Raw genomic sequence first — 17,916 nt, 5'->3', positions numbered from 1 at the left:
TAAACTCTGAAATTAACTTTGGGTGTCATCTACCAGATGGGTGTCACCCGGGGCAAACCACCCCCTCTCAAGAACTTGGATTTAGAAAAAAAGGTTTTTTTTCTCTCAAGTTACAGCTTTCAAAAATTGAAAGCACACGATTTGATCAATATCTATTTGTTAAACATTAAAGGGGGGAAAATTACAGATAATCCTTTTTAAAAATTTTAAAAGGGATTTTTAAGTCATCTCACTTTTTAACTCGTAACTATTGGAAAGTTTGATTTTTAAATTGAATTTCTAACGTTGTATGGCGTCTTGGGTTTACAATAAAACACAAAATGCGAAATTTTCATAAAAAGGAATTAATATTTCAATCTGTGTTAAGAGGTTTTCCCCCCTTCCCTTGAATGGAGAGAGGGAGTTGAAAAAATACAATTAAAAAAATTTAAAAAAAGTCGGAGTTGGAGTCGGAGTCGGGCGTTTCAAAATCTCGGAGTCGGGGTCGGAGTCGGCCATTTTCCTTTCCGACTCCGCAGCCCTGATTAGAAGTGATGCTGCAATTCTAGTACGCTCTTCTGAAGTTAAAAATTTTGGTCTTGAAAAGGGATAGACAAATCAGACACCGAATCCATTAATAATTAAGACGCAAAATTCAATCTTTATCGAGGCCTAAACACTAAATCAGAGAAAACTTTGTGATTTCTAATTTTTATCTGTTGCCATCTCATATTTATTACCAAACTTAAAATGTTTGCAATTAATTTTAGCAAGATTTTTGAAATCAGCTAAGTCCGTGAGCAAGCGAAGTTGAAATGGCAAATTTGTGATAACCGAGATTTAACGTCGAGTGTCTCCAGGTTGCGTCCCATGTCCTACAACACACGCGCATACATACACAACTACACACACACGCACGCACACACACACAAACACATACACAACTACACACACACGCACGCACACACACACAAACACATACACACACATACACCTACACATACATACACAAACACACACACATGCACTTACACGCACATACACAAACACATATGCCTACACACATACACATACCCCCCCCCCCCCACACACACATACCCCCGATATGGCGATAAATATTTTATTTTACTAACTTTTTCTTCTATTTCCCTTTATGGTAACCCTATGCGCCTAGATTTTTCCGTATTATTTTTTCCCTACTACTAATTTTGAAAAGCGGTGAATGAAAGATGTCGCGAGCAATTAAATTCTTGAAATGGTTATCAAGTTTTGTACGAGAATTCTTTTAATTTGTTTTCGCTCTGAATACTCAAGCGTTTAATACTCAGCTACTAATTAATTCCTTTGCTTAATTTTACATATTTCGATTGCTGTGAGTTAACTTTTTTTTTATCCTTAAAAAAATGTTTGAAAACTTCCATAAAACTTAATGGAAAGAATAAAAATTGAGATTTTTTTTTGCAATTTTTCTATCTGTCGCTAGATTAATTCAATGCCAAAGACTGAGCTATTGTTCGAGTGCTAGAAATGATGTTAATTGGCAAAAATTTGAAGATCATGATCTAAGTTATCACAATATCCCATAAAAATTGTAAAAAAGTACAATAATAAACCGCGTTTTCATGAGTTTGGCAATTTCGTTGACGCTAAATTTGTTGACGCCAGAGAGTAGGGAGTTACGCAGTTAGTAGAGGAGGGGGAGAGAGGTACGCAGAGAGATTACGCAGAGATTAGGGAGTTATTTGTTGATGCAGAGAGCCATTTACCTAGTTCTGCGGTGGCGTAGTGGCAAAAATAAATGATTATTGCCCACAATTTAGTGATCGTACCAAAATCCCAACTATCGAAATACCACCTCTTTCTCCGTTTTGCCACAGCTAAAATAAAATTCATATTGCCTATTGTGATAGGTTGATATTGTAAATAATTTGAAATTGTTCATCAATTCAATGTTAGCACATACAGTGGCTCCCAAAAGTGTTCTTACACCTACGAATTTTCAATGAAATAGGCCCCTACCCATTAGGTAGAATTAATACATATTTCGGAAAAGGTATTTAATTATTATATATATGATCAATTTTTAACAAAACTACATGAAAAATTAAAATAAAATATTAGAACTTAATTTTTTAAAAATCAAAAACTAAAAAAAATGCCGGACATTTTATCTCATAAAAATTTTTGTACACTTTGAAAAAATATCAATATGTTAGTGAATAATCTAACTTTTTCTAAGTTATTATTTAGAAGAATATCGTGTAGTATCAACAACAACTTTCAAATATCTGGGAATAGATTTCATTGTTTTTTCTTTCTTTATTTATGCAATTTCTGATTAAGTGTTTAACCACGCTTCGAGTCCTTACTGTTTTCTAGCTCTATTTTCGTTTCGAACCCTTATTTTCGTAATCTAGCCTCCAGATATCTCTAAATATGTTACACTAGCAAAAATACCCGGCATTGCCTAGGTCAGTAATAATTGTGAGAAACAATCGCTACTTTCTTTCGTTTTCTGTTTTAACTGAAAGAACTCAAAACACACCGCTTTGACGTGATTAACAATCGAGCTTCTTCCTTACCCATAAAAGTATTATGTTTTTCGCAATCACGAGTGTGTGTGTATGTAGGCGTTCGTGTTTGTGTGTGTGTGTGTGAGGAGGTATGTTTGTGTGTGGGGGGTATGTGTATGTTTGTACGTGTGTGTGGGTAGTTGTGTGTTTGTGTGTGGGGGGCGTATGTTTATGCGTGGGTAGTTGTGTTTATGTGTAGATGTGCGTGTATGTGTTTGTTAGTGTGAGTATGTGTATGTACGTGTATGTGTGTGCGTACGTGTGTGTGTCTATATTTGCATGCGTGTGTGTGCGTAAGATATGGACGCAACCTGGAGGACGGTTTTCGCTAGAGGAGCTGCATTGTGAGGCGGCCGGCCGACGGTGGTGCTGCAGAGGGAGGCGGGGGGAAAATAAAATCAAAGGACATCAAAACAGTCAAATGAGAACAATAAGCAATCGAGAAAAAAAAACATTACAATGGGATCGTTTCCAAAATTTTTAAAGTATTTTCTACTGAAAGAGCATATTTAAAAAATATAAGATCTGAGCATTTTTTAAATAATTTGTTTAAGTTTGATATTTAAAAAAAAAAATACTTAAATCAGAGCCCTTTCATTGTTTACTGCTTCTGCCGATGGCATCACAAATGATGAAATGCCATTCAGTGTTGCTATTCACAGTGAAAAATATTTAATTCGCATCTTTACTCACGTTTATTGGCAACAACATGGTTGATAGCAAGCGTAGAGCGCAATATTTAATTCGCTTCTTGATTATCATAACGTGGAAACGTGGTAGAAAGATGTGACAAATTGCATCATTTGTGACGTCATCAAGACCATACCTTGTTTGAAAAATCGGACATTTAAAAAAAATGATTTAAAAAAAGAAATGTTGGGAAAATAAAAGCATTTTCTGGGTCCATGTTTTTTTTTTGCTCATTCTATCCATTTCAATGACTAAGAGTAGTACTTTTGACTGAAGGAAACCACCCCATTATTTTTTCTGCAAAATATGGAATGAAACAAATGATTAAGTTTGCAGAAAACACAAATGAGAGGTAACTTTATTCAAGATGTTTCCATAAACCTGGGAAGATAAAGCGCAGTATCTACAGAGATGAATTTTTGAGATATTAAAAGAAACGTGTTTTGGATTCGATACTAACAATAGCGAAATGATGAAAATTTGACTTTTTTTTTTTTTTTTTGTCTTCAGTGGAAAGCAAATAAGCAAGCTTGTACAAGAAAGTTAAAGTACAACGCAAGACAAAAATGCAAAAAAAAAAAAAAAAAAAAAAAAAAAAATAATTAAAAATTTACCGATACTGCTCTTTACGTTCCCATTGAAGTAATATAAAACTCATTTTTTCCTTTCATTTTATGAATATTTTAAATTAAAAAAAAAATGTTTAGAAGCGGAGGTGTAGGAAAATGAATAAAATATCATGATGTATGTGAACGAAAAAGTTCATGACGAAAATGGTGTTTCATTTTTATTAACAAGTTTAATTTCCTAAGGAGCATTAAAATGAAAGATTAACTTCTACCGAAATTTTAAAAAAGTAAAAGTTGGATAGAACACGACATTAGTCTGAAATAATCTGAGAAAAAGTCATTACAAATACTTACTGTTATATTAAGACTTAAAACGAACTACTAAATAAGTTAAATCATATCAAAAGATCCATTCAGAGAACGTTATCATAACTAAAATTATAGTTTTAACTTACTGAATAAGTTATTACGATATTTAATAAATTTTAAATTTAAGATAGAACAGTAAAACATGAAGGAAATAACTTACTGAGAACAAATTCCAAAAAAGTATCCAAAAGGTATGAATAACAAATTTTCAAATCTATAACTTAAAAAAGTTAATAGTGACAAATATTTCGCGATGTAAAATTTCATAAAATATTTCGAAGATCTAAAAATTGAAAAACAAATATGTTGCCAATGGAGTGGTTTCCTTCAGTTAAAAGTACTACTTTTAGTCATTGAAATGGATAGAATGAGCAAAAAAAAAAATTATTTGTTTGAATTTTTGGCATCTTGAATTCAAATTATTTTCGCAATCACGAGTGTGTGTGTGTATGAATGCGCGTGTGTGTTCGTGTAGGCGCATCTGTGTGGGTGCGTGTGTATGTGTGTATGTATGCATGTGTGTGCGTGTTGTGTATGCAGTTCTGTGTGGGTACGCGCGCGCGTGTGTGTGTAGGCGTTCGTGTGTGTGTGTGTACGTGTGTAGGAGTGTGTGTTTGTGTTTGTGTGCAGGCATGAGTGTGTGTATGTGTGTGTAATCGTGTGTGTGTGTATGCGTGTGTGCATAGGATATGGATGCAACCTGGAGACGGTTTTCGCAAGAGGAGCAGCATCGTGAGGCCCAGGGCCGATCCTAGCAGGTGTGCAGAGTGTGCGCCGCACAAGGGCGGCCAAAACAAGGGGCGGCCGCAGGCCGCATCATATAATTCTTATAATCAAGCAAAATTCCTCAAGAATTTCTCACAAGATAACTTATAATAAGAAGAATAAATATGCTGATTTTTAAATGTTCAATTGTCAAAGTATGTGCCGATTTCCCGACAGCATAGCATAGTTTAAGAAAAATAGAATGTTAGGGAACATTGTGTTGGTTCATTGTCCATTAATATCTACTCTTAACACACATGCTTCATTTGGTTGCAAAGTTTGTGACAGAACCGTTAATCAGGCATGGATACAGGGGAGGGGGAAGGCCCCCTTCTGAAGCATGAAATGGTGCCGTCTAAAAAGAGCACCGAGGGCGGCCACTAATGCTTACCCCCCAAGTTTTCATAGACCTAAACAATGAAGACATATTTTATTTATTTTAAAAAAAACTATACTGATTAGGTGCTCTCGCAAGCATTTCAAATAACAAACTATGTAAAAAACTCTGTGTTTAACAATCGTGGATGCGTGGAGAGAAAGTGGAAAACTGCGACTCAATTGAGAGTAACATATATGAATGACGAACTAAAATGTTGTACTTTTTCCCCTTTACGACAATTTTTCTGATTAAAATCTTGAATGAACTGCCCGGTTTCGGATTAGATAGGAGGACAGGGTCCCTGCCCCAGGAAGCAAATTTAAATGTAGCTCCAAAACGAAGATCCAAAAGGATGCCATGACCTCCTTGACGAAACTAAAGAAGGCTTACAATTGCGTTTCTAGGACTTTACTTTCGGAAAATTTCGCTGGTTGAACCATCGATCTTAAAAACCCAATTAAATCTCTGATTCACCTCTTCCACCTTAACTTAATCAAACATAGCCTAAAAATGTTGGCTCCAAAATCCAAAACGTATTTTCAGACGACAGCCCTTCCTATCATCAAACGTCATATAAAATTGCTTTGGCATTTTTCGAAATTTTTGCAGTGGAGGACCCCGAAATCCATTCACGCTTTACGATTTTGGGACTTATATTTCTAAAGAATTCTGGAGGAGAACTGCCATGCTTATGTAACTTTTTACGGCGCTGGAGCATATCCATCAATCGTCGAGGTGAGGTGGACAAAATTCTATAGTTATATTTTTCAGATATTAATGTTGAAAAATATCCGAAAGATCCATAGAAACTTCCCAGTTTTGTTAACGTCACCAAAGATAACATAAAATTGCGATTTTAGAAAAATCCGCTTAAGAGCTCCAAAATCCTTCCTTCTCAAAAATAGCCTATAATGGATTTCAGTTCTGAAAAATATTTTGGTTCGGGATATTTTCATGTTTCCCCTACTGTTTTCAAATCTAGCCAAAAACGGGTTTTTGAAAAAATAGTGCCGAGAAATTACCGGAGGATAGCCGCCAGATCCCCTACCGTCACCAAAGACGGCCTAAATTTGCGTGTTAAACTTATATTTCGAAATCTTTCGGTGGGAGACGATTGAATCTCCTTTCCTCTTGCAACGTCAACAAAGGCAACCCGAAATTGCGGTTTTAAAATTTCAGTTTCGGAGATTTTTCGGGAAGAACGTCGATCCTTTCTAAAGCTACGGTCTTAAAAAATAGCTTCAAATTGATTTCAATTTTTAAAGAATTTTAGGAAAGAACTGCAACATTACTTTCACCTAAAGTCTCGAAATCGTTCCTAAAATTGCGGTATTTGACATCAAAATTTCTCCATGCACCTTGAATATACTTGACTCTTTTGTCCTTGCAACGAAACACAACTAAAGATTAACTAAAAATATTTTTCATACACCAATTACGATAATTTTCTTGGAACAATCCTCTTCCCCAAAACCCCTGACACCTACCCCCACTCTTCCCCTTCCTCCGTCCCTTCTCTGATGTCACCGAAAAAAGACTACAAAATGCGAAAAGCAACAACGTATAAAAAGCACAAATTCTGCGAATTTGTGCTTTTTATACGTTGTTACTTTTCGTTTCTTTACAACAGCACAAAGGTACTTATTTATCTTACTATAAAATGAGTTTTTACGACTAGAAAAATTTGGTATCTATTACTTTCTTCAAAAATATAAATTGTACCTAAGGAGTTTTTTACTATAAAAAATTTCTTCCTTTTTATAAGATCATTCTTCTGCCCCCCCCCCCCTTTTTTTAAATTCGAACTTGGCATAGAAATTTAAAGAAAGATTTATATAGATGTTAAAGATAAGTCAAAATATGCAAATTACTCTTGAGGGACGGCACATTAGGTCTTTGCACACGGGCGGCCGACACCCTAGGATCGGCCCTGGTGAGGCCGGTCGACGCGACGGTGGTGCTGGCAGAGGGTGCTGGTGGGAAAATAAAATGATAGGAATTCAAAACAGTCAAATAAGAACAATAAGCAATCGTGATTGCTCAAAAAAAAAAAAAAAAAAAAACATGGACTCAAAAAATACTTTTATTTTCCCAACAGTTTTTTTTTTTCATTAATTTTTTAAATATCCGATTTTTCAAACAAGGCGTGTTCTTGGTGACGTCACAAATGATGCATTTTGCCGCATCTTTCTACTACGTTTCTACGTTATGATAATCAAGCAGCGAATTAAAATTGCGCTCTACGCTTGCTATCAACCATATCGTTGCCAATACACGTGGGTAAAGATGCGAATTAAATATTTTGCACTGTGAATGGCAACACTGAATGGCATTTCATCATTTGTGATGTCATCGGCAGAAGCCGTAAACAATGAAAGCGCTCTGATTTAAGTAATTTTTTTAAAAATATTAAACGTAAACAAATGAATCAAAAAATGGTCAGATCCTACGTTTTTAAGCATGCTCTTTCAAGAAAAAATACTTTTACAATTTTGGAAACGGCCCCATTTTTAGAAGAAAAAAAAAGATTTATTGGACAAATAATTTACAATTTCGTAAAGGTGAAATCTGAAATGGTTGATTGGCCAAACGAATAGCAAATCAGCTTTTGTGTAGGGTTACCAAAATTACTCCGTCGCCAAGGTGAGGAAGCGGGTTGCCAGAATGAAATATTTATCGCCGCGACCTGTTACCGTAGTTTTACCATTATAGACTAAGTTGCTTCCTGATAATGTAGCTATCTATGGTGAAAAAAATTTCAAAATCCGTCCACAGTAGTTTTGAAGTTTACCCCGGATATACTTACAGAAGTAGCCACTTATGTATATAGATTAAGTCCAAATCTGGAGATTGAGCGGATATTTTCTAAAATTTAGAACAATTTTCGAGGCACTTGGCGCAAACGTTGAAAACCTTGTGCTTCTTACCATTTTTGATAAAAAAAAAAAAAACAAAGTTGTTTCTGATAACCAAATTTTTGGTTGATAGTTTAAAATTGTATTTTAAAATATTTAAATCAATAGTATTATTTATTATTTCATCAAAAAATTCCAAACTACCAAGTCCTGATGCTGATATGCACCCTCACAATAAAACACCTTCACCGTCCTGATTCAATGATCCAACTAAGTTCTTGAGATTTAGTTCCTCATTTTTTCTTCTATTTACAATTATACAGAAATTTAACCAAAAATGCTGAATTTATTTTCATTTGTAAGTAAGACGTTACTCCAAAACATTTAGGAGCTTTTTTTTCATTGAGTTTGCGACGAAAAGCGTAAGCTTTCTGTTTTTAGCTCGAACAAGAAAATTTCTGCGGGAAGAGGTCCCATTTAATTCAGCTAACCAGAGAACTTGGCGAGTAATTTTAGGTGAAAATTAAATGTAAAATTCTTCATCAAATTCTGCAGAAACTTTTACAGCACTCAAATGTGTGTTTTCATAAATTTTTTAACTGTAAATCTCCGATCACGCTTTGTTAATTTTGCCGGTTGATCTTTTTGAGCAATCACGATTGCTTATTGTTCTCACTTGACAGTCCTTGATATTCCGGTTCCTTTTTCAGCTTGGACCAGGCCTGCAGCACCACCGTCCACCGGCGCGGCTGGTCCTGAGCACTGTCCCCCGGAATACACTTTTGCTGGGCGGTGGCGTCCATGTCCTACACACGCATGCTCATACACAGTCGCCTACGCGCCCACGCCTTTACACACATACACACGCCTACGTGCACACTCGTAAGCCTACACACACACGCACACAACTATATACACGTAAGCACCCAGGAGGAGGGACATGTTGGGCGGGGAACCAATTTCTAGAAACAATAACTCTAACCAGTAGAGTCTTGTCGCAACTCGTGATTGCAAAAAACAAAATTTGAATTCAAAGTTTCGGAATTCAAATTAGAGTTAATTTTTCTTACCTTGTTTTCGGTCCTATTCTTATCTTTAAAGCATTGTATGAAGCACTTGTCTAAAGAATGGAATAAATTAACTAACTTAGAGACATTTCAAACCAATTTACCGCTACTGTGAGGAAAAAATTTAAATTTCGAATAGTGTTTGTTGTTTTTTACGAATACCAGCCATTTTAAAGTAACTGTCAAAGTAATAGGCAAAATAGTAGAGATTAAATAAACAAAATATTAATGCCAAATGACTTTTAAGGGTCAAAACAATGCAAAAATAATTAAAAAAAAACGACGTATGAGAATTTTAATCATGAATTTACGCGAAAATATTAAAGTGTACAATGACTTTTGTGGCGTGTTATTTCTGCGTCTCTTCGTTTTTGACCCATTTCAAAAAGAAGATCCGTCAGTATTTTGAAAAAACTACTGAGTTTTGTTTAGAACTAGTGGTACCCGCACGGCTTTGCCCGTAGTAGAAAATTAAAAGGTCATTTGGTTCGCCTCTCAATTTACAAATATTTGATGATGATTTTCTCTCTTATTTGCTATATTCATTTGCTTGCCCATGTTACTGTTCCACGTTATGATAGGTTCGCAATTTAGTCGTCCACGCTGTGATAATTTTCTTAAAATTGGAATAGAAAAAGAATAAAATCGAATTTTCGAAAAATCGCTTCGAGGTGCACACCCCCATGCTACAAACTAACTTTGAGCCAAATTTCATGAAAATCGGCAGAACGGTCTAGGCGCTATGTGCGTCACAGAGATCCAGATATCCAGACAGACTTTCAGCTTTATTATTAGTAAAGAAGAAGATAAAGATGACATATAGGAATTCTGTGAAAAAATATTGGACTTCATTTTTGAATTCAGTTTCGCGTTAGTTTGGTTTTACTAAAAGATTTCAAAATGTACAAACACTTTTGGGAGCCACTGTATGCGTTTAGACATTATAGCATACATATTGATTGAGGCAAAATTCCAACAAACGAAAAGTTTTTTTGTTACGTAATTCGTTTGCAGGGTGGCATCTGTATATATAATACATGCAACACAATGGAACATATCAAAAATATTAGCTGAAGGTAGGCTTTAGTTAGAATTCATAGAAGCTGCCAGACTACTAAAATTTCCATTTCTGAAGGAAATATTAAAACATTGGGAAATTCGTCATTTTTCATTTTGAAGGAAGGTTAAAACAAAAACAAAAGTTCGGAAATGGCAAACAATCATCCAGATGTAATTAGTATTCACTTCTACGGTGACCACGAATTGCTCTTTTCTTTATTTGGCACCTGTATGGAGAATTTCTCTCTTTTTTTTTCTCATCTCTTTAATTTTACTGTTGCCTAACGAAATCAATGAATTCGCAAACATATGTGTTGTCCTGGTAACCAGTAGCAGAAAGTAAATTTTTCCACTGTGGTCCCGGACCCAGGGCAGCGAAGAACCAATTTCCTTTTGTCCAAAGGCCAAGTTCCTCTGCCTTGAAAGAGGAACGGTGAATGGCTCAAAATCGATCTATCCTGGTCACACCGAGGGGCGGAGGCATCATGTTTCAAAAAGTAAGGACAAGGAATTGCTATGGATTATTGTTTTCTTAAGATTTCCTGTCTTACTATTGGTAAAAAACAAAATACAAAATTTTCCCGTCTTCTGTCTTTTTAAGTTTGATTGCGAAGTACTAGACTTTTAAGGAGCTTTCTTTATTTTCTAAAAATAGGTGGTATTTTCGCAAGACACCTTTTCTTTCCCATATTTGATTGTATGACATTTTTGTTTTAACAGTATTTGATTGCTGCAGTCAATTGTTGTCTATCGCTATTTATGTACAATCTTCAAAAAATTTATTCTACAACATGTAATGATAGTATTCAACTCTTATTTAACAGCATATTTTATCTTCTTTTAAGTACTTCATGTTGCAAAACTAATTTGATGTTTAAAACTATTATTATCGTTTTATTTTATTTTTTTATTATTCTTTTTAACATTGAAACGATCAGAGAAATATCTTTGTTGAACATATTTTGTCATCCTTAAAATATATACTTTTAAAAATTAATCTATTGTTGTTGTACAGAGTGATTCGAAAGTGGGCGTACCCCCCTTTTAATTTCAACATTACGTTATCCATAGCGGAATATCCGTTATGCCCAGTTACCTTGTAGTATTATAAGTCATAAACATTGGTAGAACACCATCCATGTCACAACACAGCTGAATTCTAAGCCATGTTCTCGCGGATGTTTTGCAGCAAAACATCGCCGAAACCACGCAAAATATCTGCGTGAACATGACGCAGAGTTCACATGTGTTACGGTACATGGAAGGTGTTCATACCTATGTTTATGACTCTTTAGACTTCAAGATGACTGTGTATAACAAACATTCAACCATAACTGACATAATATTGAAAATAAGGAGGGTACGCCCACTCTTGGACCATTCTGTATATTAAAATATCGGTTTTTATGGCATGTGAGCCACAATATTTTATGGCACTCCTTAAAACAGTTCTCGTGAAAACGTACCCAGTTAAAACATAGCAAGCGTAACTATGACCGTTGTTGTTTCTCATGACTGTTGTTGTTGTGTTTAGTTTTATTTCCAAATTCGATTGCTTATATTCATAAAATTATAGAAATGTACACACGATCTAAAAGAACTCTGCAACCTACAATGTAAACGATTGCAAATATACCAAGGGAATACAGTAAAACCTGTCTACAACGACACTGTAGGGACCTAAAAAAAATTGTTATAGAAAGGCTATCGTTATAGACAGTTTGATTATTTATGCTGACATTTTGCTGGGACCAAGGAAAATATCGTTATAGACTGGCTTATTGTTATAGACAGTGTTGTTACACACAAGTTTCACTGTATGTGCCATGAAAATATATCGTTACATGTAAAATGTGGCAGTTTTCAAAAAAAGAAAAACGAAAAATGAAGAGAAAGAAAAACATCGATTTATTACTAACTGGAAGTCGATGCATCTTGCAAAGGTTGAGAAGTGTTGAAAATGTTTTGAATTTGACAAGTTCCACCCTTTGAGTCAAAAATATATTTATTCACTAATCATTATACGTCTTTTGATAACTCTGCAGATTTGTTGGTTATTCATTTTGCTTGAAGACTTAAAAAAATACTCGTGGTTTATTTTCATACAGGTAAATTTCGGTAAGTCTCGGTTCCTTATATAGTACAAAACCGAAAATCGATCGCCCTTGTTTCAAGTCAAAACAACAAAAAATGATTGACGGGATGGCGAAACATGTGGATGAAACCATTAACATTGTACGATCTATTCTCGTATCCCCTTGAAACTTTTTTTTTTCTTGCTGTTTCACTTATTTTGTTTTGTTCTACTTCAGATTGGTGGCAATGAACCATCTGGTAAAGGTATGCCTGGTACACGAATGTTGGACGCTAATGTGTATGCCACAAAAAAGACGATAGCTCAAGGATTACTTGATGTGGCTTTACTAACAGCAAATGCATCACAGTTAAAGTACCTGCTGCAAGCTGGGAAAGAACATGAATTTTACTATGTTATGATGACCCTCATTAGTTTATCCATCATTTTGCAGGTAAGCTGTATAAAATTTTAAAGCTTTTTTTTTTAAATCCGACCCCTTTCTTACACCTCTTCTTGGATAGGATTTTTTTTTTGTTTGTTTGTTTGTTTCCACGATGACTTTGATGATTCTTTAACGCAGAAGTTCCCAAAGTGGGTGCCACGGCACCCTGTGGTACTACAGGAAGAAGCAAGGGGTGCTGCGAAGTATCCACAGTATTAATATATATATTACGTACATATATATCGGAGATAGACTGGAGTGCCGTGTAAAAAATTCTAATTTTTGGAAGGTGCCGCGAATCAGAAAAGTTTGGGAACCCCTGCTTTAACTCATTCCTCACTTGGAGTAGCTTACGCTAACCTCCACTATTATAATAATGCATTGTATCGAGATGTGAAAAGGCAAAATGTCCCAAATATTTCTGCAGTTTGGCAAGCAATTAGTTTGTTTTTATGCCAAAGAAGCCATTTTCAGCAGCCAGTTTATTTAACTTTTATGTAAGTCTTGGTTCGCTCACGTATTACATCTTAAAACCACAGGGTTGCTACTTCAGCCGCCGACATGAAAGAGACTTTTGTTTGGTAGTCATGTGACATTCTGGAGGGATCCCGGAATATCAATGGAGTTAAAATACTATTTCACTTTCTCGGGGAGAAATGCTCTGTATAACTCGAGATGGCACTCTAACCAAGAACTGCCGCTGAGTTATCATGGCCCTAATGGGAATACGAAGACTTATCACGTGACAATAAAGAAAGTGACAGGTCATCGCGAAGTTTCTCTTACGATTCCGAAAGGGACTTATTACCCTCTGTACTGAAATACATTAAAGTACAGTTGTTACTTTAAAGTACTGTAAAGTAAAGTTTTAAGTACAGTTTCAAAAATTTAATTTTATGTTTTAAATTTTTTATTTATGTATTTTATTTATTTATTTATTTATTTATTTTTTGTTAGTACGTTTTTCGTTTGCTTCGAATCAACTTCGATATCGTTTTCGAAACGTCATGTGACAATTTTTATATCAGATTGGTAAATCAGCTGCAATTTCGTCCACGTGACTGGTCGAAAATGACAGGGAAAATTTTCGATCAGTGTGTGAATTACCCTGATACCTGGTTCATTCACGCTCATATATCTAAGGCCTCAAAAGAGCAGAGCATGAAGAGTAACCATTGGAGCCTTGTCAAAAAAGCTTTTCCCCTTCACCTAGTAGATATTTGGTTTTCTTGATTGTGAATGGTAAGGCTCAGAGTTGGTGAATATTACGTGGAAATAACCACTAAAAGACTTAATCAATTTCTCGTAAATTCTTCTTAAATTGCAGTAAAACTGTATGAAAAATGGAGTGGTTGATATTTAAAAACGTGATCCTCTTGAACCAGATTTTTAACACCAGCTGCATATCCGGAAAAGGCAAAGCATCTAGAGGCTAAGGGGTGTAAGATCCAAAATAAAAAATTTGGACATAACTAGCACTAGTGGTAGGAGAACCTATCATCTGTTTTGGAGCAAGAGAGTGTAATGTTAGCTCTGGCAAGTACTGTTATACAGCAGGATGAAGAAAAAAAAGATTTAATGAAAGGCACCTGCAATTTTGACTTACTAAATCAAACCACTTACATCCTTTTGTTTTTCACTGCCTCAATTTTGCTTTGCTGTGGGTAACAAACATTCAGTAAAATTAACTATGAAATAGGATTTAAAACATGTTTGTCAACTCAAGAGCTTTTATACTTTAGTAAAATAAATTATTTCAATTTTTAACTCAAAAATATATATATAGTCAAATTTGGCTTAGCATCTTATAAATGATGGCATGCATGTATATAGCATTGGTTTAAATATTGAAGCGGCGGGACAATTATTTAAATGTGGTTTTTCTCTTGAAAATATTGAATCTAAATAAAATCATTGCCAAAAGAAATCCATTGTAAACGCTTACAATAAACCTGATAAGCGTTTCACAAAGGTTTGCAACTTGTTCTTCAATATTTTATACAGGTCTTCTACAATGTATAAAATATTGAAGAACAAGTTTTCTCTTTTTTTTTTTTTTTTTCCCTGTTTCCATCTTCTTTTAAGCTAAAACAAGTTCATTCATTCTTCGATACCAATTACGTCCGAAAATACTCCCGATTAAATATTTTATTTCCTAATGACAAATGTTATTGAATTTATTGAGAGAATTTATTTTGGAGCAAAACATAATTTTCTCCTAAAACTTAACTATTCTCTTCAAATTGTGCTTCATTTCTACAGAAAATATGGACTACATATATCTTTATTTTTTTCTACTATCTTCTTTTCTTGCTTTTTTAAATATGAATTAGTTACAAATTTATAATCAAAGACTCAAGCGAAACTTGAATTTTATATGATTGAGTTCTAACATAGTATAGGGCGACAGCACCAGTAACAGGCATGCTTAAGACACCGCTCGCAGGTTAATTCAATTTTCTGAGCTTTTTAATGAACCTATTTAGAATTTTTAAGCTACTTTTGTCTCATGTTACTATATCTCATCTATCGCTTGGCTGCTTCTGGATCCTCTGAATTAGTTAGTTTTATTTTTATTTGTTCAATTTCGAAAAAAGGTCGAACCCCCAGTAACAGACACCGAAAAATCTGATGATACACAGCAACAGATGGGATGAGGAAAAGATGGGTAATCGACAGAATTCCCTTTTCTCTTCAAGATGTGCAAAAGTTTTTTATTTATAGTACTACAGCCTCATTTAATTCAAATGAACATGAAGCATCAACTGAACACGTGGTGTTTGTTCATAACCTTCCACCAATCTGCCTTGTAAATACCAACTTGCTCATAAAATTCACTCTGATAACACTGGATGGTTGCACCGTATTCGTGGGCCACAGCTACATCAATTTTACTCGCCTAAAATTTTCATTATTTAAATCCAAACTTATGCCTGTCTGTTACTGGTGCAGTTACCCTACAATCATTTTTGTAAACTAAGTGGTCTTTGAAGATGACTTAATTGCACCCAACTCCCGCATAGAGCGCATATCCGTATTGCGCAAGTAAGCGGGAGAAAACATATGTACAGATATCTTGAGTTCGATTTCCTCTTTCACTAAATTTTGTTTTTAATTGAGTAGTTAGATCTTTCGAAGATGAAAAGCGAATGAAGTTTTCAAAGCTACCGATTTCACTTCTGTAATGTAGATAGTAGCTTTTTATTTACTGAAGACGTAATGAATAACATGATTCATGTGAATAGTGAAATTTTTTCATCTCTCATTTTCTTAAGTATAATTAATAAAATGTGTTTTTCAAATTGAAAAATTATTTTATTCCTCATATTCTAGTTTTATTATGTTGTTTAAAACGATGAATATTGAAGCAGTATTAGAGTTTTCACTTAATAAAAGTTCTTTGTCTTTTATAATAGTATACACTTTTGAAGTTTTTGTGATAGTCTGTGAAACCATTAACAACTAAAAGCATAATATTTTTTTTTCCAAATAAATAACAGCATTTCTTGATAACTACTTCAAATGTTTTTGTTTTCAAATTGTTTTACTTGATTAGTCTTTTTATTGTTTATCCTACATTTTAAGTGTTTAATTGAAGTACTGATTTCACATGTTTGAAGACTAATACTGGAAGATCTATTATAAACTCTTCGAAGATTATCATCTTTTTTGGCTAATAATAAACTTGGTTTTTGTAAAATTTTATTTGTTTAGAAGTTTTATTATTATTGTTATTATTAGTAGTAGTAGTAGTCGAACTTGCTTATAATGAGCCCTGATTTGACGAGAACTCGGTTTTAGCGAGGAAATCATAAAGAAAGATTTGGTTGATACAATGTTAAGTCTATCATAACTCGCTTTTAACGAGCAAACCCGCTTAAATGCAAGCAATATTTTTGTGTTTCATAAAATTTCAATTGATTTTTAGCTTAGCTTAATCTTTCTTGGAGAAATTTCTTCATTTCTCTGAAGACAAACGAAAGTCAGAGATTGTTTTTAATTTGTGGAGTATAGAAGCATTAGAAAACTCTACATTATTCATGCCATTGTTATCACTTTCGAAGTATATTTCCGAGAAAATTGTAGCTCAAATTCAAGTTAATGCAGAAATCCTCGAACAAAATAGCATATGAAAAAGAGTAAGGCAGTTCAACGCAAATTAACCAGAAATTAAAAAAAAATAATTGCAATAATCAAGTATGAACTTTTATTTTTTCCGCAAACTCGCTTTTTACGAGCCCTTAGTTAGAAGGAGCAAATAACACGGTCCCTTCGTTCTCGTTATAAACTAGTTTGACTGTAGTACTATTTCCTTCGAAAAACGTTATAAAATAATCTAACATTTCATTACTTGTTACGCTGAAAAACAGGTTCATTTAAAAGTTTCTACCAGATGAGAGTTTCACTTGCTGACACGAAATTACAGTTAAAAGTTCTTCATGAATTCAAATTACTAAAGCATTTAATTTTAAAACAATAGCAGAAGGGATTTTTTAAGTGACTATCCAAGAATTGCAAGATTGGCTAATAAATAAAAGACAATTAGACTGAAACTTTAGAATGCGCTGAAATATTCAGAGATATCACAATGCAGACTCAATCAGATTGAAGACTCAAAAAATTGCCACGAAAAATGAGGAAAGTAGCATTGGTACATTCTGTAACTCAATAGTTGTTGTGCAATGGCAAATTATAAAATAAAATTGCTCAATAAAAATTTAGAATTAACTTAGCTCGATTTGTTTCACCGTTTTGCTTTTCATAACACGGCACAGTAAATTGGTTCATTGCAAAGGATTATTATACGGGGTGTCCCGAAATGACCGCATAAACTCTGCACAGCTAGATTCCACGTTGGGAGTACGTAAAAAATGCCCAAAGAAGCGTTCCTGTAAAATCCATATTTTACGAGAAAAATACGAAAAACAAAGTATGACGTCACTGCCGGTGTAAGGAAAAAACACTTTATTGGACAAATAAACAACATTATTTGCATATCTTTCCAGACGATAATGTTTAAATCATCATTACGCGTATTTGTTGTTGTAAATAATGTACGTATACTACTGTTGATATGTCCAATAATGTGAAA

At 34.3% G+C, this 17,916-nt stretch overlaps 1 protein-coding gene across 4 annotated transcripts in view; it reads left to right on the top strand.

Annotated features, from left to right (window-relative positions):
- Positions 1-17,916, top strand: part of LOC129222189 (ninjurin-2-like) — an 89,745-nt gene that overhangs the window by 57,310 nt on the left and 14,519 nt on the right. For 3 of the 4 annotated variants that reach the window (XM_054856657.1, XM_054856656.1, XM_054856659.1), the window contains one exon: positions 12,618-12,833. In XM_054856657.1, the coding sequence (XP_054712632.1) occupies positions 12,618-12,833 (216 nt within the window). Of the gene's footprint in view, positions 1-10,670; positions 10,803-12,617; positions 12,834-17,916 lie in introns of those variants that run through there. The other variant, XM_054856658.1, reaches the window with a different exon arrangement.

Source organism: Uloborus diversus, chromosome 5 (assembly GCF_026930045.1).
Source record: "Uloborus diversus isolate 005 chromosome 5, Udiv.v.3.1, whole genome shotgun sequence".
NCBI classification, from domain to species: Eukaryota; Metazoa; Arthropoda; class Arachnida; order Araneae; family Uloboridae; genus Uloborus; species Uloborus diversus.
The sequence above is the reverse complement of the archived record's forward strand: the minus strand, read 5'-3'. Positions and strand labels throughout refer to the sequence as shown.